This window comes from Rhinopithecus roxellana, chromosome 21 (assembly GCF_007565055.1).
Source record: "Rhinopithecus roxellana isolate Shanxi Qingling chromosome 21, ASM756505v1, whole genome shotgun sequence".
In the NCBI taxonomy this organism is placed as follows: Eukaryota; Metazoa; Chordata; class Mammalia; order Primates; family Cercopithecidae; genus Rhinopithecus; species Rhinopithecus roxellana.
The window spans coordinates 9,938,653-9,963,825 of NC_044569.1; the positions used below are offsets into that span (position 1 = coordinate 9,938,653).

The following is a 25,173-nucleotide window of genomic DNA, read 5'->3' on the forward strand; positions in this document are numbered from 1 at the left end:
TTAGCCAGGATGGTTTCGATCTCCTGACCTCGTGATCCACCCGTCTCGGCCTCCCAAAGTGCTGGGATTACAGGCTTGAGCCACCGCGCCCGGCCTCCCAGTTATTTCTTACACTTAGGAGGGTAAATTGGTTTTCGTTACCCTAGTTTGTCTGAGATTAAAAGTCCTGGAAGAGTTTCTCTAAAATTAACCATTTGTAGAGTGGATATTATAGAAGCATGAAGGTCAAGGGCATGAGAGGGTGTTAGCAAAACTGGTTGAAGTGATACATCATGGAGCTTGGGTTGTTCTGTGGAAAAGGTAAGAAAGGGTGCAGCACTTAGGATTGGACTAGGGGTTTTCATAGATACAAAGAACAAGAATAAAAGAATAAGGCAAAGAGAAAGCTAGCAGTTGAAGAGGTTGGAGTCAGAATTTGGCATGTTTATTCAAGATTTCAGAGGTCAGACAGTTCAAGGGGACAGGCTGTAGGGTGTGGCCATCAGCTCAAGCGGAGTATGGGGGTGGTTGTTGAAATTGATTACATCTTTGAGACATGCAAGAATGACTTACTTCTATTCAAGAAAGTTTCAGAGGGAGCATTTCCATGGAGTTTAGGGAAAGAGAGCCTCGTTAGTCAAGCCTGTGTTAATCAAGTTTATTTACAATGGAACAGAGTTTCCTTAGGGCATACTACAAAAGACTTGGAGCGCTGTCCGCAGTAGAAGGTGGCAGGATGAAAATGCACAGCAGGACAGAGGGGATGGTATCTGGGAGGAGCTTTGACTGGCAAGCCAGATGTCCCACGGATGAGATTTGCTATGCTCCAGCCAATCAGCCTGCAAATGCTGAGGTGCTGGCTGATGTGGGAGGTCTGAAGCTGGCCAGCAGGTTGTGGTCAACCTCCCAGATGGCTCCAGTGATCCCCATGCCCTGGTATTTGTGCAGTCCCCTCCCATAGCGAATAGGACTGACTTTTGAAACTATAGGATATTATGGCAATGACAGTATATGATTTCCAAGGCTAGATCATATCAGAAATTGTGGCTTCTGCCTTGTTCCTTTCTGAACCCCTGGGAGAAGCCCGTATTATGGTGTGGGGACAGTTAAGCAGCTGTGGACAGGCCCACATCAGGGGAAACAGAGGCCTCCGATCAACAGCCAGTCACACTTTGCCAGGCCTGTGAGTGAGCTACCTTAGGAGCTGATTTTCAGCTCCAGTCAAGCTCTCAGATGACTGCGGCCCTGACCCATTCTGATGGCCACCTCATGAGCGATCTTTGAGCCAGAATCATCCAACTAAATCATTTCTGAACTTCTGACCCACAGAAATGGTGTGAGATAATAAACATTCATTGTTAAGTTTCCAACTTTGGGGACAATTTGTTATTCAGCAGAAGGTAACTAATGCACATTTTAGTCCTGGCAGTAGGATACCTTAACGAAACCTAATAATGCAGGCATGAGTTTTGACCCAGTGAGCAGAGGTGGGAGGTCCCTTAGGGGAGAGCTGGGGGAGCTCACACCATTGTTATTCACCTGTGGGGCCCACAGCTGCTCTACCTTCTGAGTGTAGAAACAACATGGCTGCTGTTTCCCTTCTGCCTCTATGTCTTAACCAAATGACCCCTGCAGCACACCCCACCTGGAAATATCCAGAGAACGGAATTCTGGAAACGCACCTCAGTCTTGCTGTGCTGACATGTTACAAAAGCATCATGAGGGGCTGCTGTGAAGTTGACGTTGAGGAGGACTGTGCCAGGCAGTCGGAGGCAGGACCATCAGATGCCAGAGCAGTCACAGGCTTTGAAGTGTGTGGGGGTTCCGGATGCCACAACAGAGGGGAAGCCAGAGCACTGCGAGAAGACAGGGAAGGACTCTCAGCCAAGAGGATGGCTTCTCTTGCTTGCGAGGGGCATAAACTTTCTCTGTGTGCTGGAAATAACAGGTCTCAAACACGCTGCGAGGCCTCGTGGGAAATCTGAAAAAGCCACCAAATGCCTGTGCCTTTTTTTCTGTCACTATTTCCATTACAAGGTGAAATAAGTGAAGGAAAAATAAAAATCCAAGAGATTGAAAACAAGTGGCTCCAATGTGAGACTGGGGTATGATGACGCAGGGAACGATTGGGAAGTGGCTGGGTCATTAGACTCGTGCATCTCAGATCACTTCCTCGCCATGCTCAGATGAGCTTTTTGCCCAGGCTGAGGGACTGGAGCCCAGAGCCGTGCCACCATCAGGGAGGGCCAAGGGCTTCACCACACTCCCCTGGTCAGGGTGAAACTCACCCACAAAGGGTACAGCAATCCATGTGTCTTCATCCCTATTCCTATATCCTAGAGAAATCATTTGGAAGAGGGACAAAAATAGCAGCCTGCTAGTCTTTTGGGAGCTTAGCAAAGAGAACTGGGTGGGATGGCGAGGGGCCATCCTCCAGGAGGAGTCTGCGTGTGAGGCATTGAGCACAGACTCGAAGGTCTGCTGCAGCCAGCTCTTCCTAGGGGACAGAGTCCCACCCACCCAGTTTAAAGGAGGGGTCTAGAGAAACTTACACCAATCGGGGCATATCGATTGCTCAGGGTACAGAGAAGCAGTAAAGGTCTAACATGCAGATGTCCAGGTCAGTCCTCTTGGAGGGCAACCTCTGCCCTTGAAGTCTTTGCTCACCAAGATCCCCAGAGCAGGCAGGAACAGTGCCCTCCAGCCTCTCCACTTTCCACAGGGGGTGGCAGGCCAGTCCCTGTCTTGGCACTAGTGGACTCTGCTCCTCTGCTGCAGTGAGGGTGCTGCCCCTCCACCTCCCATGGGCTCTGGAGGCTTCTGGCACTTGCCAGCCAGTGTGACTTTGGACAGGTGATTCAGTCTTTTCTAGCTTGAGTTTCTTCACCTGTCAGGTGGGTTTCGTAGTCGTACCTGGCTCGTGTTTTGGGAGCATATGCTACCACATGGGAAGGTGCTCTGCATGGTGTCTGGCTCACAAGAGGTGTTCGACAGAGCTTCGTCTCCGTCAGCTCTTGGCAATCATTAACACAGCCTAAAACCCAAGCTAAATGCAAGCTGCAAGGCCACCGTGCACCTGCCTTCTGTGCCAGCGGCCAGAGCCGGGGTGGCGCGGAGCAGGAGCCCTGATGATCTCTCCATGTGTGGCCATCTTTCCCTTCTGGTGGGAACTTGTTCATCTCGGTGTCCTTAAATGTACTCTGATTCTCTAACCCTTTAAAAACTGTTCTCTCAGCAAGTCTTAGTTTGGCCTGAGGCATAAAGAAGAGAGATATTATCCCCTGCAGACTGAGGGGAAACCGAGAAAGGAAGAGGATGCCCCAGTTAGCAAGTCCCCGCCATGGCCCCTGGCCTGGCTGCCCCACAGGGTCAGGGCTCATGCCCTACGGTGCAGGTTCATGGCTGAGCCTCCTCGTCACCAGGGCAGGCCGCTGTGACGGGCCCACTGCTCTCACTGATGAACACTCTCTCAAAAAACTCTACGCTACCTGCTCCGACAAACAGGCCCCGGCCGCGCTCTCTCCCCTGTGCGCTGGCGTGATGGGTGCGGCCTCCACCGCCTGTGCGCTGGGACACCAGGAACATGCTACGGCTGCTTATGGGTCATCATTTATTGAGTTGAGAATTCACATAAAGTAACATCATACAGAAAATCGTTTCCAGGCCTTAAGAAAAATGACTGTCACTCACTGTGCTTCACAAAAATTTCTTTTAATGAATAAATAATTTGATGAAATCAAAAATATTTACAATATAAACACTTGGAAAAGCTCTAGGTCCGTGAATCCGATCGTCGAGTTTTGCATTTTGTGAACTGAGTCCTCCCCCAAGCTTTTCCCTTGGAAACAATACAAATCTGATAGAAACGACGACTCATACAACATGTCTTTGTTCATTACACATTTATCTGTTAGTCCTGGAAAGCTACATAAGCATATATTATGCAACATGTTAAAGTACAAATATTACCTAAAATAATATATTATCATAATGCCAGACAGCATTCTCCACAGAACAAAAACATACACTCAGCTGTAACAATAACGAGGGTCACGGGCCACAAAATAATACCCCAAAGGTACAAATTCCTTCATAAGAATATAGTTGTGCTCTTCAGTTTACCAGATGTCTACGCTGCTCTAGGAAGCCAGTGGCAAGGAGTACGGGATCTGGCGACTGTGGCTGTGTGTGTTTCTGTCAGGCAGCAGCATTACTGGGATTGGGCAGTGCAAGCAGTTTTAGAAACACTTTCCTGGGCTCTTAAAAAGAGCCAATTATGCAAAGCAAAATAAGCATATTGAGAAGTCTTCATCTCTTCTGCACAAATACCATGGAACGTCTTGGCTTTGTGGTATGAAAGGGATTGTTTGCAGAGCTGTTTACGCCATCAGCCAGAATTCAAGTATTCCAGGGCCACCTCGTAGCAGAACTTGTACTGATCCTGGAAAACAGGAGGGGAAAGTGTCAGCTCAAGAATATCTCAGCGCTGTTCCTAGTAAAGCAATTACTGTAGAGTAGGGTCTTAATGGGAAGACATCAATCTGGGAAGCATTTGAATTAGCAACGAATCAGAAAGTCACGGTTCTGAACTCCAGAGACATTCACTGTTTGGAGATGCTCCCCACAATGCTGGGTGAAAGGTATTTTGCTACCTGTGCTGGCTAGAATTCCCGGAAGGTTCTGGACACTGGCAACTCTAAATATGTTTGTCCACACACGTGATTTCCAGGATATCAACATACTGAGCTTCGTGCAGGAGGGTCAGGGATAGAAGAAAAGGTAACGAGTGCTTGAGGAAATGCCTTCATGCCATCTCTCACAAGGCCCTTGGTACCTAGACGAGGCCTCACGCGTGATCCAGTTTTACCTTTGACTTTCAGTCTGTAGGAATTCCTCAATCTCATGAGAATTTCATCAGCACCTCCTGAATACCAAGCCCCTTGACTTGGTCCCTGATTCTGAGAAGTCCATGATCCAGTGAGGAGGATGAGACAGGTAACCCAATGACTGACAACACATGAGGCGGAACAGTCCCTATCATGTGCAGTGGGCTCAGGGAAGGGCAGCTCTTCTTAGGGAAGATGGCAGTGGGAAGTAGGTGGACAGCACCCTCCCCAGAGGATGGAACTGATGCACGGAGTGTGGAAGCAGCCTTGGTTTGCCCTGGATGGTCCTGGCTTCTGCCTGTTGTCTTGGCATAATCCTCTTTTACTCTCAAAGTGCCTAGTTTGGATCTAGTATATGGCCATCCTCACCGGTTACTTAAAACAGGCATTCCAGGCAGAGGTAACAGGACGAGGAAAGGTACAGAAGGGGAAATGTTCGAGATCCTCTGGGACCCCAGACCAGTTCTTCATCAGGCAGGGAATTCATTTCTCCCTCCTAGCTTTCTTTCTTTCTTTCTTTTTTTTTTTTTTTTTTTTAAAGAAACAGGGCCCTTTGTCACCCAAGCTGGAGTGCAGTGGCACAATCATGGCTCATCGCAGCCTCGAACTCCTGGGCTCAGGCAATCCTCCCACCTCAGCCTCCTGATTAGCTGGGACCATCAGCATCAGCCACCACACCCAGCATTGGATTCATTTTTCTTGAGTTCAGCTTTCCTGGATCACGTACCTTGGCCCGAGCAAGCCCTGCACAAGGTCCTGGCTGAGGTGTGGTCTCGGGTGGCCGGGGAGAGCATTCTGCACCTGTATGCATGGAGTGTGCTGACAGAACCAAGCCTGGGAGTGGGCTCTGAACCCAGCAGAGGGACACAGGGCTTGAGGACGCCTCTGCCTGCCACCTGGCAGGAGCCTGGCCCCGGAGAGGCCTCAGCAACTGGAAGGCTCTCTTCTGCTTCTGGAGGAGACAAGCTTCCACATGTGCGCGCGAGGTTCAGCACCACTGTCTCTACCCATCACAGCCACAACCAAGGAAATGCATCTATTATTTTTCATTTTGCCAAATTAATTGAAAATGTCCAGTATTTCTTAAGTGCCTCCTAATTTGTCACTGAAATTTCCTTTTCTTCACCTACACTGTTCTGTAAATACCCTAGTAGTCCAACCTATTTATTTCAGGACAAGGGCCATAGTTTATCCCTCTTTGTATAATGTAACAGTCTCTAGCTCAGAACTGACACAGTTGAGAGTCAAAGTTGGCCGCATGTACACATGAAGACAAGCAGCACATGATCCAACTCAATACACATGTACTGCTAGAGACTGGGGGTTTTATGACACAGTCAGTCCTCTGGGAGGTCACGATCCAGAGGCAAAGACAGAGAACAAGGAGATCATTTCAATCACTGACAGTGCCACGAGATTAATGTCAGTGGCAAGAAAATCACAGGTGTTAGCGAGAGCGTGGAGAAAGTGAACCCTCATACACAGCTGGAGGGAATGTCAAACGGCGCAGCCACTTTGGAAAACCGTCTGACAGCTCCTCAAAAGGTTAAACACAGAATTCCCATATGACCTAGCAATTCTACTACTAGGTATACAACTGAGGAAACTGAAAACGTATGTCTACGCAAAAACTTTGTAAACAAATGTTCACAGAGCATTATTCCCAACAGCCAACAAGGGTAAACAACTCAAATGTACATCAATAAAATGCAGTATAGCCATAAAGTGGAATATTACTTGGCTATGAAAAGGAATGAAGTACTAATACATACTACAACGTGGATGAATTGAAGCATGGATGAATCTGCTGAGTGAAAGAAATCAGATTTGAAAGGGCACACACTCCTTTTCCATGAAACGCCCAGCATATGCAAATCTATAAAGACTGGAAGCCGACGGGTGGTTGCCAGAGCCTGGACGTGAGTAACGAGGAGTGGCTACAAGTAGGTCTAGGATTTCTTTGAGGGGACTAAGGGGAGATGGAAATGTTAAACATTTGGATTGTGGCGATGGTTGCATAACTCTGTGAATATACTGAAAACCAGTGAATGACATACTTTAAAAGGGGATTTTTTTTTTATTTGGGGTACATGTGCTTGTTTGTTACACGGGTATTATACACGTAATGGTGGGGAGTGGGCTTCTAGGGTATTCACCCCCCAAATGAATGTTCATAGTGCATTACACAGCTGGCAGGAATGCAAAACACTGGAAACTGACTCAAATGAATGTTCATAGTGCATTACACAGCTGGCAGGAATGCAAAACACTGGAAACTGACTACAACTGAACCTTATACCCTGCTTTTGGAGTTCCCAGTGTCTATTGTTTCCATCTAAAAGTGGAAACGTTATGGTATACATATTATATTCCAATAAAGCCTTAGTAAAAAAATCGCTGGTAGAAAAATGCTTATTCCATGATGTGAATCCTACCTTTATTTTTTATTTTTTTTATTTTTATTTTTTGAGGCGGAGTCTCGCTCTGTCGCCCAGACTGGAGTGCAGTGGCGCAATCTCGGCTCACTGCAAGCTCCGCCTCCCGGGTTCACGCCATTCTCCTGCCTCAGCCTCCTGAGTAGCTGGGACTACAGGCGCCCGCCACCTCGCCCGGCTAGTTTTTTCTATTTTTAGTAGAGACGGGGTTTCACTGTGTTAGCCAGGATGGTCTCGATCTCCTGACCTCGTGATCCGCCCGTCTCGGCCTCCCAAAGTGCTGGGATTACAGGCTTGAGCCACCGCGCCCGGCCTGTGAATCCTACCTTTAATGTCTATCAAGGGCTCAGGTGGACTGGAACTGGGCGGACTCTGACATAGGAAACATGAATCCAGTTGTTCTCTGCTTTCTAAAGAGTCATGGTACTCCACACTGACCAGGAGCCTCAGGTCCTACTAACCAACCCCGAGATCCTGGCTATTCTGTTCCCCTCTGGTCATAAAACAGGGGGTTGGATCACACTTAAGGTTCCCTTCCAGCTTTCTCAATTTAGAACTTTAGGACTTGGTTTGCCTTTAAAGTAAGTCTGATGACATACAAGAAGGTGTGCCTTAAATTATCTCCTGGTGCAAATAACAAATATTTTACTAGCCTGTCATTTCCCTTAAACAGACCACTTTTTCCACACACAATGAAATGCCAATAGTTTTTTTTTAACTTTTTAACTGGAAAAAATTATTACTTGCCCTAGGCAAATCAGATTTCTGATTCATATTCTAGTATTTATTATTTCAGAATTTGATACTTTTATTTTCAAAATATTTAAAAGAGATACTTTGAATTTCAAAATTCCAAAAGTCCGCGTTGTCAGATCACCAGGCTGCCATGCTGGCTATGAAGAGATCCTGTCATTTCTCCGCTTTTGTGAATCACAGGAACCATTTTTTTTGTAATGGAAATCTACATGGTCCAATCCCTTCCTGCATAAAAATGATTTTACACAAGCCTAACTGTGCAATTCATTTCAGTGCCTACTCAGAGCCATCCTTTTAACATTAAAATGCACCTAGTGGGGAGACGTGGCTGTGGCCCTCAGGCCACAACACAGGCTGGAAACTCAGGAGGGGCTTTGGGCTTCGATTTGAAGGAGCTGCTGCTTGGAAGTCGCCGAAGCTGCCCTGTCTCAGGCATGACTGTGATTTTCAAAATGAATTCTCCTTCTCCCACCTTCTCCTTCCTGAGCAAGCGGCCAGTCCCCATAGATTCTGTGATGACTGGTTTCTGAATCAGAAAAATAAGGGGAAGGAGAAGGAAGACCATCAACTGCGGTGCCCCCTCCCCCCAGCACCTAGGTAAATGCCTGAATCTTCCGACATTGGAAACTGATTACATTTGATCACCAGGTACAGGCCTGTCTTCTGCAGTTTCCTCTCACAGCTCACTCGCTTTTGAACAGTATAATTAAGCCACATGAGCCATTCCTGTGCTGCAGGGGAAAAAGGAACGTTTATGCCTTGGTCCTGAGTGCTCCAATTTGGGCGACATTAGCTGACTTCAGGCATGAGGAGGTGCCCTGAGTAGGGACTCAGGTGGGAGCCTGGCCTGGTCCTCCTCACATCCTTGGGTCAGACCATAACCAGGGCGACCTGCTGCTATTCCTCACCAAGGCCCCTGACACTGGCCTCGCTCCCGATCAGACTTCCTGGACCTATGAGTGGGAGAAAGCAAAATCTGCAAGGGAGCTGGGAAGTGAGGTTGGCTGTTAAAAGCCACTGGCTCGCTTGGTGAGGGCATCATGAGGCCAGCACACCAGTGGGCGACGTTGGAGGCCTCCATCAGGGGCCTGAGCCCTGTCGCTGTCTGCGCAGGCTCCCTGTGTCTAAGGAACTCAGGCTGGTGGCCAGCACGGGCACTTCGAACAGCACGTCAATGGCCTCCAAAGATTCAGCGAGAATAGCCTCCACCGCTGACCTGGTTGCTTTTGAAAGTAAGGCAAGCTCCACGATTTTGGCTGGACCCTATACTGACAGATACTTTGGGCTGGAAAAATTCTTCTGAGTGATGCTCTGCCAGGAGGGCGGGGTGGGCCCTATTACCGTGGTGGGATCCCGCAGTTCAGTGTTCCCAGCCAGGCTGTGGCCAGTCACTCTGTGCCAAGGAGACCAATAAATTCACATCCTTGCTCAGCGAGACAGCAGCATGCCCCTGGAATGATGAATGGCTCATTCCTTTCAACTCTATCTTTAAAATATATAGGTAGAACTTTCTTCACCAAAGCCCCCTGCAGAATCCATGCCCAGTTCCTTATTGAGGACCTGCTGAGCACAGCCACAACCTCTCCTAGGTTGGAGAGGACAGCAAAGGGTGGCTCAGGTTGGAATCAGGTCTGGCTGCAGAGAAGAATGCTCAGTCACTCAGCAAATGCTCACTGGGCAACTCCTGTGAGCCAGGCGCTCGGCTGGTGCTGAGTGTAGGGCGTGGGCTGGGCAAGTGGAATCTGGGGGTAGGGAGAGGGAATGGGGTATTAGCAAAAATTATTACAAACCTTCCTCAAGAGTGCAGGAAGACTGACTGCGGGTGGATTCAAGGTGCCTGGAGTGTGGATGGCGGACCCTAGCTCACATCTGATTCCCACCCAGCTCCTGCACTCACCACGCCAACATGTGCACACACACGTGCACAGCCTGTTAAACTGGCTGCAAGTTTCACAGCGAGAGCTACTGAGGGACAGCCTATACACACCAGGTGGTGGTACAAGGGGGACAGCTGTAGGCCCCACACCACATTGCATTTTGTAGGTGAGTCCACTGCTGGCTTACTGAAGGGGAGGTGAGGCTGAGTCTGCAGGGTCAGCTCTCAGTTACAGAGAGGGCAACTTGGACCTGCACAGCAGATGCGCAGATCGGGATGGGGCTGGCTCTGGAGTAAGGGGGATGGAGGGGGAGAGGCAGCGAGCTGTGAACACGCTGCACCGCCGCAGTGGCACAGCAGGGAAAGGAAAGGCCCGGGGACCCTCCAAACCAACTTTCTCAGCCCTGTGGCACGTCCATCCTGCCTGGCGGGGGCTCTATCCCAGAGCCTCTGGCTGAAGTGGGCTGTGGCACTGGTATTTCTGAAAGCTCCCCCGGTAGTGGCAGGCGGAGGGGCGGATTCTCATGCGCAGCCTGGGCTGAAAGCGCGTCTAGAGCAGACACGGTTCTTAAGCTAGGCTGCACGAGAGACTCACGAGGTCTTTTAACACTCGGCTGCTGCAGCCAGGCCTCTGACCAATCGAATCACTCTCCGGGTGGGCCCAGGGATGAGAAGCGTTCTGAAGCTCCCAGGTGACTTCAATGGGCAGCCAGGCTTGAGAACCACGAGGGACACGTTCTTTTCTGAATCTTACAAGGCACGTGGGGGTGGACGGGGCTGTTCCCGTTACACCTGGTCTGAGATGGAGCTAGCACACACACTGATTGAGCTCTGCCCTGTTCCCAAGTCCCCTACGCTTACCTGTGCCCTCTTTCTCCCGGTGCGAGAGCACGCACCGCTTTACCACCCTTTCTCCTGGATTTCTCCCGGCAACTCAGTAACAAATCAACCCAGGGAGGGGTTGTGACCATCACCTTCCTACGGGCCCCTCCCTTTCAGACTCCCAGGTGGGGTGGGACTGCGTATCCAGCTACACTGTATTTGGAATTTCCGTCTAATGCTCATGGTTTTTAGTTGTCAGTTTGTTTTCCTTGCCTTTTCCACCTATCATGAACCCCGAGAGCCCCGCTGGTATCCAGCCTCCAGGATGGGAGACAGGTTGGGGGGCTCCTTTTGGGGTGGCTGAACATCAGCAGGCTTGGAGCTGGGAGGAGGGATTGGGGTCCGGATTTGGCTTGCACCAATGACAAAATGCTGGACTTCTTTGTAAAAGGGGTGCAGCAGCAGCACCTCCCCTGGCTTTTGTGAAGATGACTGAGTGTAACAAGGTCACTCTCTGGACGAGTTCCCTAAACAGAAAAGCCCGGTAGCCTTCTAGGAATAGTATTCTTTTTTGTTGTTTCTGATGTTACTTTTTAAAAAACAACAGCTTTGTTGAGATACAATTCACATACCATAAAATTGGCCCCTTTAAGGGATACAGTTGTTAAATAAAATTCATGGGAGGCCACTGTTTGGATGAGGCCCTGACAGACTAGACCAAACCAGAATGGAGTTCCTCGTGCTAGGTGCCACGCCGCTATCCAACTGAACTTTGAAACAGGGCAGCTTTCCGAACGTCAGGAGAAGCGCAGAAACCAGTCAGAAGCAGCCCGGTGTTCCTGAGCTGCCATGATAAAGAAGCCCCTCTGTTTTAATCCTGTGATGGAAGGAAGTTTGAAACAACCACTCTGCGTTGTGTTCCCTGCCTATGCCTTCCCAAGCCCTTTTCTGCCTAGAAAGCAGCCTCTGCTCAGCTCCTTGGAGCACTCGTTCTACTGGACAGAATGACATCTTGCCTGATTCTAGGGTCACTCATACAAGCCCATTAGATCTTCAAATTAAATGTGTTGTAATTTTGTATTTTAACACAGTTCAGTGGTTTTCAGTATATTTAGAGTTGTACACCATCTAAGTTTGAAACATTCCCATCGCCTCAGAGTGAAACCCTGCGCCTATTGGCGGTCACTCCATCTCCCTCTCCCCCAGCCCTCAGCCACCACTACTCTACTTTCTGTCTCAGGGATTTGTCTGCTTTGAACATTTCACAGACAAGGAATCATAGAATATGTGGCCTTTTGTGACTGAATTAATATTCCTTTTATTTTTTGAGCAGGAGTCTTGCTCTGTCATCCAGGCTGGAGTGCAATGGTGCGATCTCAGCTCACTGCAACCTCTGCCTCTGAGTTCAAGTGATTCTCCCGTCTCAGCCTCCCAAATATCTGGGTTTACAGGTGCCTGCCACTACGCCCCGGCTAATTTTTATATTTTTAGTAAAGACGAGGTTTCACCATGTTGGTTGGCCAGGCTGGTCTCAAACTCCTGATCTCAGGTGATCCGCCCACTTTGGCCCCCCTAAGTGCTGGGATTACAGGCATGAGCCACCGTGCTTGGCCAGGCTTAATATTCTTATTCCCACTTTACAGATGAGAAAACTGAGGTTCAGGGAAGAGTTTTGCATCTCCAGTGAGTTCTAAGCTCCATGTGGGAGATACCATATCTTCTACTTCTCTTGCATCATGCCCAGTGATGCTGCACATAGAACAGAGGCTGAGCAATACATGCAGAATGGCATGGAACTAAGATAAGATGTGGCTGTGCTCAGCAGGTCCTCAATAAGGAACTGGGCATGGATTCTGCAGGGGGCTTTGGTGAAGAAAGTTCTAATGGCAAGGAACTAAGATAAGAGGCACCGTGGCTCATGCCTGTAATCCCAGCATTTTGAGAGGCTGAGGCAGGAGGACTGCTTCTGGCCAGGAGTTTGAGACCAGCCTGGGAAAAACAGCAAGACTCCATCTCTAAAGACATAAAAATAAAAAACCAGTCAGGCATGGTGGCACGCCCCTTTAGTCCCAGCTACTTGGGAGGCTGAGGTGGGAGGATGGCTTGAGCCCAGGGGTTTGAGCTATGATCACACCACTGCACTCCATATTCAAGTGTGTAATCACCTGCAGAGGCAGCTTTGTCAGCCTTGCCCAAGGCATTTGCCAGTTGTTCATTTCCTGGGCAGTGCACTAGGCTGTGCAGCGGAGTCTTCCAAAGTTCCCACCACCTCGCTGGAGATACTATGTTTCTCTAGGCAAGATCTGCCCTCAAAGACCATTTCTATGTTAGAACAGAGCCTGGGAACTTCAAAACCCATTACAGAAGGCAAAAGTGAGAAGGGAGCTGCCGTCGCGAAGCGGCCGCTTTCCTGCAGCCGGAGTGGCTTCAAAGGAGCTCAGGTGCCAGGACCCGTTCTGAATCTAACTAGGCGAGTTGTGGGGAATCGCAGGCTGTGCTGTCCTTGTCCACCCTCCTGGGACCCAGTTCTTTGATGGGGACTTGAGGCTGAAGAGATGGATCACTTAGGAGCAGGGCGAAAAAAGGGTTCAGGAAAAATGCAGCTGCCCCTGCTGGATACAAAAAAAAAAAAATCTAGTCTTGTATTAGAAACTATTTTGCCTCCTGGCAATCCACTGGCTTTTCTCCAGAGCCCCCAAAGCTAAAAATGTGCAGAAATACATCTTTAGGCTTTCTGGATCTCCCTGGAGAGTGCCATGCTTCAGCACGAACCGATGAATCTTCCCACTCAGAAGCATTTTAGAAAAATCAGAGCTGCAAAGAGAGATGGTGAGAGACACAGCGTCCCTCTGTGCGCTCACCTGCCCTGGCAGGGAGGATAGAGCGGCAGCATTGCCTGTTCTGAATGGAAGGGCCCATGAGGGATGCAGCCGCACATGTGATGTATAAGACCTGGTGGTGCCAGGGTGAGGGTCCCTCTTTTGCACCCCAGCCTGCCTCTCCAGATGCTTGGAAGCGCCCCCAGGGCTGTCTGGCGCGTGCTCGTCATCCTCTGAAGACGCAGCTAAGTAGACTCAGGACACTGCCCTTTTCAGCTGCTGGCGCAACATTTTGTGCTTAGGACACACTCGGGCCTCAGATGGTCTGTGATGCCCAATAAAACTGTACCAGACTTCATCATCCTGACCTAAGCTAATTTAATTCTCTCAGCCAACATACACAGGTATGAACATCAAACCAAACAGAAGTCGTAGGTACAGGCAAAACCAAATGACAACAGGTCCTATACAGTTCTGGAAGCTTCAAACCCACTGAAAAGAGCACAGTGACTTTTTTCCTCTGTCACCCGATATTATCTAATACCCTAACAGCCACCGTGACAGATATGTCACACAGTTTTCTCCGGAAATTGCGAAACTTTCCTACATTTCTCAGACCCTGACCTTATCCTCCAACTGGTGCTGACCTTGGGTCTGGGCACCCAGAAATCCCATCTTCTCCATTAGGGTCACACATAACTACACAAAGTCCTAAGTTATTATAGAATCGTGGGCTGGGACCGCAAGCTCCCTTCTGGTTCAGCCACCTAAGCCCCCATTTATTTCATGAAAAATCACCCCCGTCCTCTAGCATGCACCACTGATTCGGTAAAAGCCCCATCGCTCCTGCCCATAAAACCTGGTGAGTGATGAAAGCTGCGGCCGGAGCCATTAGAGGAAAGGCCTGCAAGGGCCTGTTTCTAATGATCTGCTTAATTCCGGCTGCAGTGAGAAGGAAGGGACATTTTTTTTGATCAAGGTCAGCTGTGCCCAAGTACCAGCCAGCGTCTCCAGGCTGCATACCTGACCCTGAATTAGTGAGGTTAACTACTGCACGAAGCCACAGTCTGAATATTTCATTCATGCATTTGTTTCTATCCTCTGCCGGCCCAAACTCAGGCCTCCACCGACAGCATGGCCACTCTTTGCTCAACTGCCTCCATCCTGGAAGACTGGGAATTCCATGGTGGTAGAACTCTTTACCATTCAGGCGGTGATGCAGGGAGGGAGATGGTCCTAGTGAAGCCCCACAGCAGCCTTTCAACAACCCACAGGAAATCTGTTACTATGTCCAGGGCACTTAGAACCCTTCTGCCAGGCCACTGACGGCATCACGCCTGGCAGACTCCTACACTCTCTACAACCACCTCTCCCCTTTGCAGTTTCCAAAACACTTTCACATCTCTCTGCATGCTGGGTACCTCAATGAGCTAATGGTATCCCTGGTTTACAAAACTAAAACCTAGAGGAGTTAAGTGATTTGCTTAAGGACACCTAAATGACAAGACTAATGTGTTGGGGTCACCTCACTAGAAGTAGTAGCAGAGTTGAGACTAGAATTTGGGTTTCCATGGGCTCCCTGTAGGGTGGGGAGGAGGGGAGCAGGAGTCTGGGGAGCACGGTCCTTTCTGCCCCGTCTAGAAGCCAACGTGCTAACAGCTGATAGGGTCGAGCAGGTGTGCCAAATTCCCCGACCAGCAGCCATGCTTCTTGGAAATGGAGCAGCTCCTCAGGCACGAGACTTGTATCTGGGCAAAGCGGATGCCCTGGAGAGTGGTTGGTGCTGAGCGGGACACGTTTGGGAGCTCGTTGTCATTGGTCACTACTATTAGCCAGCCCGTAGCACTGCTGTTATGACTTCTTAAACTGCATGGGGACCACTGCTACTTTCTCCAATTCAGCTTGACTCTCAACTCCCTCTTAAGTCCCTTTATTTTAATTTTTAACATTAACCCCAGTGCTGTGACGCTGTGGACCTGGAAACACTGGCTTTGGAGCTTGTTGCATCGGCCACCAATTTCTCCCTCTCCTGCCCCCAAGCCATTTTCCAACCTTGGATTAGTCCTGCTGTTTCCTTCAGATCCTTCCTCCGCTCACAGAGAAGTGCAAAAACCTAATCTAAAAGCTTCTTCCTTTAAACTATTCTAGAGTCACAGTGGTTGGCATTTCAACCGCTCCACATAAAAAGAGATTCCATAAAATACTCTTAAGAAAATAATTGCACATTGTCCTCTGTTTCTCATCTCCTTTAATCCTTTTCTCAGATATGGCCACCATAATTAAATGCAATATTCTGGATGTCAAACTAAAATTCACAGCTTTGATAAATATTAGGCGATTAAGCTATTTATAAAATATATAATTTGAAAATCTGGCATTTCACGTACTATGATTATTTCTTCTCTGCGAAGACTAAGTGCTTAGCCACGTGGAAGTTACTGCCAGGAAGGGAAGTTAATAAGCATGCTCACTTGTGAGTTTCAGCTATTTCTGTATTTCAAATGAGCTGGAGACAAAGTCTCCTTGTAAAGAACAAAGAGAGGAAGAGGGAGAACAAGAAAGAAGGGAAAAAGCCCTACATGCAAAGTGATTACATTGTGATTTTGAAAATGAGTCTCTTCCTCTACGCATCAGTCTCCCTGCGAATCTGGGAGCTGGCGTGGATTCTAATGCTAATGGAGTGTCTCATGGAACAGCTCAGAGGGGGTGTCCTACCAGGAGGTCGACCATGTTGGGCTTGTTGTTCCTCAGTGTCTTCACAGCGTGGAAGACATCCACGGTTCTCTGGTGCCGGAGCATCTCACACACGATGCTGATGGCGCAGAACGTCCCACTGCGGCCTCCTCCGTTCCTGTCATGAAAGAGATCAGATGGCTGCACTTTACACTGCATCTCGCAAACACCTGTGGAAACGAGCTGTTTAAACCCTGGCCAACCAGTAACAACGAAGGGCTCTGAGACTGAGGGACCGCCTACCTGGGCAGACGCTTTTAATTAAAGCAAACAGAGCAAGCCATCAGCAATGTCTGGCCACAGGTCACCTGACTGAGAGCCTTTCCCAGCTCTGCTCAGCCCTGGTCACATTCTCTGATACAGCACTTCATCGATAAGGGCCCAGGCAGAAAATTTTCAGTGAACCTTATTTAGGGTCTGCCAGGAAAATTGGTGTGACAACTATGGGTTATGTTCAAAGATGTATCTGGCCTTTAAAAACATCCATTAGCGGCCGGGCGCGGTGGCTCACGCCTGTAATCCCAGCACTTTGGGAGTCCGAGGCAGGCGGATCACGAGGTCAGGAGATCAAGAACATCCTGGCTAACACGGTGAAACACCGTCTCTACTTAAAAAATACAAAAAATTAGCCACGCGTGGTGGTGGGCGCCTGTAGTCCCAGCTATTTGGGAGGCTGAGGCAGGAGAATGGCGTGAACCCAGGAGGCAGAGCTTGCAGTGAGCCCAGATTGTGCTATTGCACTCCAGCCTGGGTGACAGAGTGAGACTCCATCTCAAAAACAACAACAACAACAACAAAACATCCATTAGCATTTCCTTATTTATCTATAAAACAGAGGCAATTTTTAAAGAAAACTTTTTACTCTGAACCCATTTTAGATGTGCAGAAATGCTGTAAAAATCGCATAGAGAATGCATATCCAGCTTTCCCTGATGTGAACATGTCCACAGCACATTGTGCAAACCAAGAACGTGATGCTGGGACAATGCTATTAACTAAACCACAGACTGTAGCCACATCTCACTAGTTCCTCCATGAATGTCCTTTTTCTGGTCCAGGATCCAATCGTGGATGTAGCTGTCCTATCCCCTTAGCTTCCTTCAGTCAGTAATACTTCCTCAGTCTTTCCTTATGTTTCCTGACCTTGACACTTTTGAAGAGCATGGATCAGTGATTTTGTAGAATATAAAGAATGTAGAACACAGAAGTAGAAAGTAGCTGTCAACCCCAGCCACAATCTGCGAAGTCATCACAGACTACAACACGTAGACCATCCCTTCATTTGGGTTTGTCTGATGTCTTCTCATGGCTGGAAACAAGGCCGTGCACTTCAGTAAGAAAACCAGAGAGGGGATGTTACCTCTTCCCAGGGGTTCAGGATGTTCCTCTGTCTTATTACTGGTGATGTTCACTTGCTCACTTGTTAAGACGGTGTCCGCCAGATTTTCTCACTATAAAGTTATCATCTTTCCCTTTGCAGTCAATACATATCTGGGGGGAAGATATTTGGGACTATGCAAATATCTGGTTTCTCGCCCACTGATTTGAGCATCCATTGGTGGATCTTGTCTGTAGCAGTTATCACGGTGGTGTTTGCCTAATGGTGATTTCTTGTTTCCCTCTCTTTGAAGATTCTACCCTAAGAAAGAGCTGTCTCTTTTTCCCCATTAAATTATTTATTTGCTTATTTATTTTATGATTTATTTCAGTGTGAGCTTATACATCATAATGTTATTCTATCAGCTAAAATCCGATGGTACTAATATTGATTTTGTTCATATTGTTTCAGCTTTGGCCAGTGATAGCTCCAACAGGGTAGCTCTTTTGTTCTTTTCTGACAAGCCCCCAACCTTTCTTCTTTACTTTCTGCAACCACATGATGGTCCAGGCTCATTCCTCACTATTCCTGCACCAACTCTGCAGTCTCTCTTTCCTCAAGGAAATAAGGGACCTTTGTTTTTTTTTGAGACAGAGTCTCCCTCTGTCGCCCAGGCTGGAGTGCAGTGGAGAGATCTCGGCTCACAGCAAGCTCTGCCTCCTGGGTTCACGCCATTCTCCTGCCTCAGCCTCCCATGTAGCTGGGACTACAGGCGCCCGCCACCACGCTCGGCTAATTTTTTTTGTATTTTTTTTTAGTAGAGACGGAGTTTCACCGTGTTAGCCAGGATGGTCTCCATCTCCTGACCTCGTGATCCGCCCACCTCAGCCTCCCAAAGTGCTGGGATTACAGGTGTGAGCCACTGTGCCCGGCCATGGGACCTTTTTATTTTTAAACACAGTATAAGTATCATACCTAAAATAACAAATATTACTGTTTTAAAATAATCAAATTTCTAGTCTGTGTTGCAATTTCCCAGATTGTTTCTTTCAGCTGCTTTTTAAAAAATCCACATTTAGGCAAAGGCCACAGATTGGATTTGGTTGGTATGTCTTGCAAATTTATTTTAATCTGTGAGCTCCTCTTTGCTCTCTCTTTTTTCTTGGGAATTTATCTGTTGAGGAAACAAGGTCATCTGTCCTGTAGAGAGTCCCACATCCTAGATTTTTCTCATTCATCACATCTCTGTGATATCATTCAACATGCTGCTTTCTAACTCTGTATTTCCTGTAAATTGGTAGGTAGTTCCAGGGCTTGATAAGAATTCAAAATTTATTTATTTATACAAGGATACTTAAAGTATACTTTCATTAGGAAGCAAGCCAAAAATATCTGGTTTTATGCTTTTAAGAGTGGTTTTAAGAGTGATCATCGTGTTTGGATATCAGCTTGATCAGCCCATTATGAAATTCCGAATCAGCTTTTTAACTGAAGTATAATATACCTACAATAAAGACCATTAGTAGACAGCTCACTCCATTTTTACCAATGCATATACCACGTAACCACCACTCAGATCAAGATACAAACCACGGTCAGTCCCCAATAGGCTCCCTCACATTCCTTCCTCAACAATACCATCAGTATCACCAAAGAGAATCCATTCTTAAGCCTAGCATCATCAATTGCTTTCACCTGTTCTTCAGCTTTGTATAAATGGAACCATATACTATGTCTTCTCCTGAGACTGGCTTATTTCACTCTGTGTTGTCTGTGTGAGACTCACCCACAGTGTTACATTGGTAGTTTATTCTTTTATATGGCTAAGGAGAATTCCACTGAATGAATACCCACTGTACAATTTATCCAACAGCTGCTGAATGTTTGGGCTGTTTCTAGTTTTTAAATACTATGAGTAAACTTGTGATAAGCTTATGTTTTGGCAGATGATTCATTTCTGCGTCATTTCTCTAAGAACAGAGGAGCTCAGCCTCAGAGTACCTGTACGTTTAGCTTTGGTAAATGCTGTCAGTTTCCAAATGGTTGTACAGTATTTACTTCCTTCCTATATTGTATAAGAGTTCCACTTACTCCACAGCTTCACTAACACTTGGAATTATTATTTATTTGTCTGTCTTTAAAATTTCAGCCATTCTGGTGAGTACACAGTAGCATCTGATCCACAGTAGCATCTGATCCGTTATTTGCCTAAAAACGAATAACGTTGAGTAACTTTTCTATGCTCATTGGCTATTTGGGACTTCTTTTTCTTTTTTTTCCTTCTTCAGTGAAGTACCTGTCAAGTTTTTTGCCCATTTAATAAATGGAGTTGTCTACCGTTTTCCTATTGGCTTGCAGTATAGCAGTTAATAAGACACTGTAGCCGAGTCCCTTGTCAGACACGTGTATTATAAAACTCTCCTCCCACTGCCTTACTTTTTCCCTCTTACTGATGTCTTTTGATGAAGAGAAGGGTTTCATTTTAATGAAAGTCCAATTTGTCAGTCTTTCTTTTAAGGCTAGTGTTCTGTGTCCTGTTTAACAAATCTACCTGTGGTCATGGAGATTTTCTCTTGTGTTTTCTTCTAGAAGCTTTGCTGTTTCACTCTCCCTGTTTGGTCTACCATCTATCTGAAAGGGGTTCTGTACATGGAGTGAGGGAGACCAATGTGTCCAGGCAGTCTCCCCCACCCTCTGCAGTGCTGTGTTGCAATGGCATCTTTGTTGTAAGTCAGATGACGCTGAGGTATGGATCTGTCCCTAGACTGTCTCTTCTGCTAATGAGAAGATTAGCTGTTTTCCATCCTTGCATTCACATGACACCACTTTTCCCCTCAGCTTTGCACCTAATGCTTTTGGCAGCTGTTGAAGACCACTGTCTAATCCATTATTTTCATCAAGAGTTGCAAAGTGGTGAAATCTTAATTCTATCCATTTAATCTAGTTTTATTAGCTGGGAGACACGTATAAAGAAAAACACTCCCTATTTGCATACCTTGAATATCTGTGGCTCAAGGAACCATTCACTTCAAAGCACCTGCAGGTCTTGTCTCAGCCGGGAACTCTCCACCCACAGCCATTAGGTGGCGCTACGCTATGCTGAATGCCATGCTCTTACCTCCAAGAGGGACACTGGAGTGGTCTGATTCTTTCCTGGCCAGTACTGGGGGATGCCAATGTAAACTAATTTTGTTTCTTATAGCTAAAAAAAAAAAAAACCCTTAGATTTAGATATATAAATGTAAACAAAAATAAACATTCTCACCAGGCCTAGGTCTCATGCCCACCTTGATGCTAAGAGAGCAAGAGACAGTTCCACATGGACCAAGGCAGGGCTTTAGAGAGGGGGAATGTTCCAAAGAATAATCAATGTTCTCTCAGCGGAAAATGGGAAGAGATGCTGCACCGGCAGGAGAGAAGAAACAACGGATGCCTCCCACCGTCCACTGTGAAGAACAGCTGATCGCTTTAGGTTTTACATGGAACAGCAATGTCACTGTTTAGTTCTGTGGTCACAGCTGCCTCTGGGAAGAGTGTTGTTGACAAGGTGCAGTGATTTAAGAAATCTTTATGTCTTCTTGTTAGGCCTGTCCCGGTGCCTCAACTTCTTCTAGTCACTAGTAACTTAGTCCTGTGGGTTAAAGCACTGACCTTTTTTAGAAAGTACTAATCCCGGGGGGGGGGGGAAAATGTACATCTAGCTCAGATGCTGGTCTCCAGATGCAGGCAGGGATATCTGCTAACATTTTTAGTATTTTAGAAAAACCTGACATATCTAATAATACAAACGAACTACAATATTAATATTTTTTGCTGGGATTTTATCATCTCAGCGTGAGCCTCTTATTCTAATCAGAGGTCAGATCTGGATTGAAGAGAAATAAAAATAGGGATGTGGACTGCTAATGAATTTTTTTGTCATTTTCTTGATAGAGTTTTTTTTTTTTTTTTGAGATGGAGTCTCGCTGTGTCCCCCAGGCCTGAGTGCAGTGGTGTGATCTCGGCTCACCGCAAGCTCTGCCTCCCGGGTTCACGCCATTCTCCTGCCTCAGCCTCCTGAGTAGCTGGGACTACAGGCGCCCGCCACCATGCCCGGCTAATTTTTTGTATTTTTAGTAGACACAAGGTTTCACCGTGTTAGCCAGGATAGTCTGGATCTCCTGACCTTGTGATCTGCCCGCCTTGGCCTCCCAAAGTGCTGGGACTACAGGTGTGAGCCGCTGCGCACGGCCAATAGAGATTTTTTAATGCACTGGGTCCAGGAGAAGAAAGTGGGGATGACAGCAACTAGAGAAAGGTGAGGTTGATAAACTGCTTTTTAGAGGACAAAAGCTTGGAACTTTTGGTTGAAGACAACTCTGGGTAGGTTCTTACACCTCTTTCCAAAGGAATATCAGTTTCCTGCAGGATGAGACACTATCGTGTTTTGATTGCTGAGAGGGAGGCAGAGTCCTGGGCTTCCCAGGAGACCTCGCAGGCCCGGGGTAGGAGGTGGCACTGCATCAGACAAGGGCACTGACTGGAGAGTAACCCACGCCCTGAGCCAGGTCTGCAACTTTAACTAGGCTTGATCTACCCGGAGTGAATATTTTGCCTTCAATTTAAGAGAGATCTCAGTGTGTACTTCTAATGATACTTCACTGAAAAGTGACATACGCGTATACTTGAAATTTCCCCCAATTCTCTAAGCATCTTCCTTAACTGCCACGACTTTCTAATTGCCTGTTCTATTAAGCCGATTCCAGCTGGTTGATTAGCTACATATCATTGCCAATGAGAAAATGCAGGTAAAAGTGCTTTGAGAAGCGTGGTATTCTCTATTCAGTGGCTCTCACCCTTATTATCTCAACACATTGAAATCACCTAGGCATTTTAAAAACACAACCATGTGTGGGCCCAACTGCCAGAGACTTTGATCTAATTGGTTGGGGTGTGGCCTGTGTGTGGGCTTTTTTTTGTTTTTTGTTTTTTCATTTAAAGCTCCTCAAATAATTCTGAATGTGCAGGTAAGGCTGGGAGCCACGTGGAGCAGGGGTGCTCATATTTAGCACCTGCAAAACCTGCTGGCCTGGAAGCCCCATTTTGGGGACACTGGCTGTAACCAAATCCTCCCAATATACACATTCTCCCAAAAAGCGCGCATGCACGTGCACACACACACACCAGTTCTTTGAGACCTCTGATATGATTTCCAATGGAATAATCAAACAATGTGATGGTAAACTGGCTTTGGCTGGTGGGATGGAGCCCTGAGTTGTAGCATTTGTTGATTTCCATGATGTAAATCCTTCTACCATGGATGAATTCAAGTTACCAACAGTTGAAGACCCAGCTCAGAAAATTCCTGAAAACTTAACAATTGGCTCTCAAGAGCCGGTGTTTTTTTTTTTTTTTTTTTTTTTTTTTTTTTTTTTTCCAGGGGAGAGGGTTCCTAACCAAAAGGGTCAGTGATTGTTTATACAGCAGTGGCACACCATCCAAATGCATATCCTGTTTCCTGAAAAGCCAACTAATCCCTCACTGAGTGTCACGACCACCCCTTCACCTAGACCTACTTATTTCTTCTCCATTTCTAGTGAAACAAAAGACAGAGAAATAGGAGGTGAGAGTGAGCGTGGGGTCTGGCTGTTCTTAAATGAAGAGCTCTGTCAGGCACTCACAAGCAGTGCACAACCGTGCGGCCTTCCCCGCCGTTGTACTCCTCTTGCCATTTGTCCACCTGGCGAATGAGTTTCAAGAAGGAGCGCTTGGACACGGGTGTGTCCCTGTACATCGGCCAGCCCAGGAACTGGAATTGTTGCACCATCCGATATCCATCTTGGGGCTACAAAGAACCAGGCAACAATCGGGGGTGGACAGAAAACAGGCATTATTTACTGAATTCCAGTGGGCTGCTGCCACCTACTTGATCTTCCCGTTATTAAAGGCGAGTCCTGCCTACAAATTACCAAGGTGGCTTCTGCTGGCCTGAAGAGTGATGGTTTTTAATCTCGAGCAGTTAAAAACAACCAGGGGTTTTAAATGACAGGCCAGACAAATACGAGGCAGAATGCTTCCCATTCTGCAAAAGCCAAGAGAAAAATAACGCAGCATAAGCACTGACCACATTGTCATGTTAAGCGGTAAAATAACTTCAATTACAGGTAAATTACAGGTAATGAATAATTTAAAACCTGGAGATGTGTGAGCTCAGTGTGAAGACAGAGAACACTGCTTCCTGTGAGCATAATACGGTTTTGCTTATTGATGTTGAATCTTGCTAAGATAGCAATAGTTAATTAATCCTTAGTCACAGTGAAGTAGAACTGCAGAATTCAAAAAAGTGTTACTTAGCTTATGGTAGAAACATGAAAACAGCTTTAATCCGGCCATGGCTAAATCACCTGGACTGTATCTTCTGTGGCCTTCAGCGGCATCTAACACGGGTGACACTCTCTTCTTGTCAACATGCTTTCCTCACTGGCTGGTCCTTCTCCCACAGCAGTCCCTCCCTCCTGCTCTCTCTGCCTCAGTCCCCCCTTCTCCCAGACCGCTTGCTGACAGAAGCCCCCGGCTCAACCCCTACGGCGCTTCCTGTTCTTCTGCCTCGCATTTGATTTCATTCATGCTCATGGCTTTAGATATTACCAATATCCCAGTAAGTCATAAATTCATATATCTGGTTCAGCCCTCTCTCTTGAATTTCACCCTTATATTTTCAAAGGCCCACCTGATATTCCCACTTAGGGGCCTAACAGTCATCCCAAACCTAGTATGTCTACAATTGAGCTTCTGATCCTCTCTCCATTATGCCCCCCACCCCCAAACAATCCAGTTACATGGGCAGCCTGGACAACAACTCAGTCAGTGTCCATTCCATCATCCTAGCTCTCAGGACAGGAACCTTGAGTCCCCTCCATTCCCTGGGATCGTGCTGGCTCTACCTTCAGAAAATATCAGAACCTCCCCCTTCTTGTGACCTCCACTCCTGCTCTCTCCCGTCTCACCATGATCTCCTCTCTCATCCTGTCATTTCTCACAGGGATTATCCCAGCAGCCTCCTGATGCCTCTCTCCTCCAGTCTGTTCTCAACACAGGTGCCAGAGTGCTCCTTTTAAAATGCAAATTACACTACTGGATTCTTGCACTCAAAACTCTGTAATGGCTCCTTACTTCCTTCAAAGCAAAAGCCCAAATGCTGACAGTGACTGCCAGGCCCTTCGACCCGGGGCCCCCAAGCCACTGTCCTTCCAGGTGAACTGCTCACTCCCAATCAGCTACTCTTGCCTCTGCTCACTGAGCCTGGGCCCCGCCACCTCCTTGCTGTCCTGGCACTCACATTGGGGAACATATCTTGGGGCCTCTGCACTGAACCTTCCTTCTGCCTAGGAAGCTGCCTCCCCAGAGAGCCTCAGTGCTCTCTGGCCTCCTCCGTCTTGGCTCACAGGGCACACGTGCTAACAACAGAGCGTGCTTCCGCTGTGCAAGGCCATAGCATTTTCTAACCCCCCTACTGACTTTCCTGTAGAATTTGTCACTTCCTCACTTACTGCATCTGTTATTGTATCTG

General features: G+C 47.3%; 1 protein-coding gene across 3 annotated transcripts in view; it reads right to left on the reverse strand.

Moving 5' to 3' along the window:
* Positions 1-3,669: 3,669 nt before the first annotated feature.
* The window catches only part of PTPRM (protein tyrosine phosphatase receptor type M), an 848,823-nt gene continuing 827,319 nt past the window's right edge, over positions 3,670-25,173 (reverse strand). For 2 of the 3 annotated variants that reach the window (XM_030925938.1, XM_030925937.1), the window contains 3 exons: positions 23,285-23,448; positions 16,289-16,424; positions 3,670-4,420 (listed from right to left, as the gene is read on the reverse strand). In XM_030925938.1, coding sequence (XP_030781798.1) covers positions 4,367-4,420; positions 16,289-16,424; positions 23,285-23,448 — 354 coding nt within the window. In that variant the 3' untranslated portion in view covers positions 3,670-4,366. The remainder of the gene's footprint in view (positions 4,421-16,288; positions 16,425-23,284; positions 23,449-25,173) is intronic. The other variant, XM_030925936.1, reaches the window with a different exon arrangement.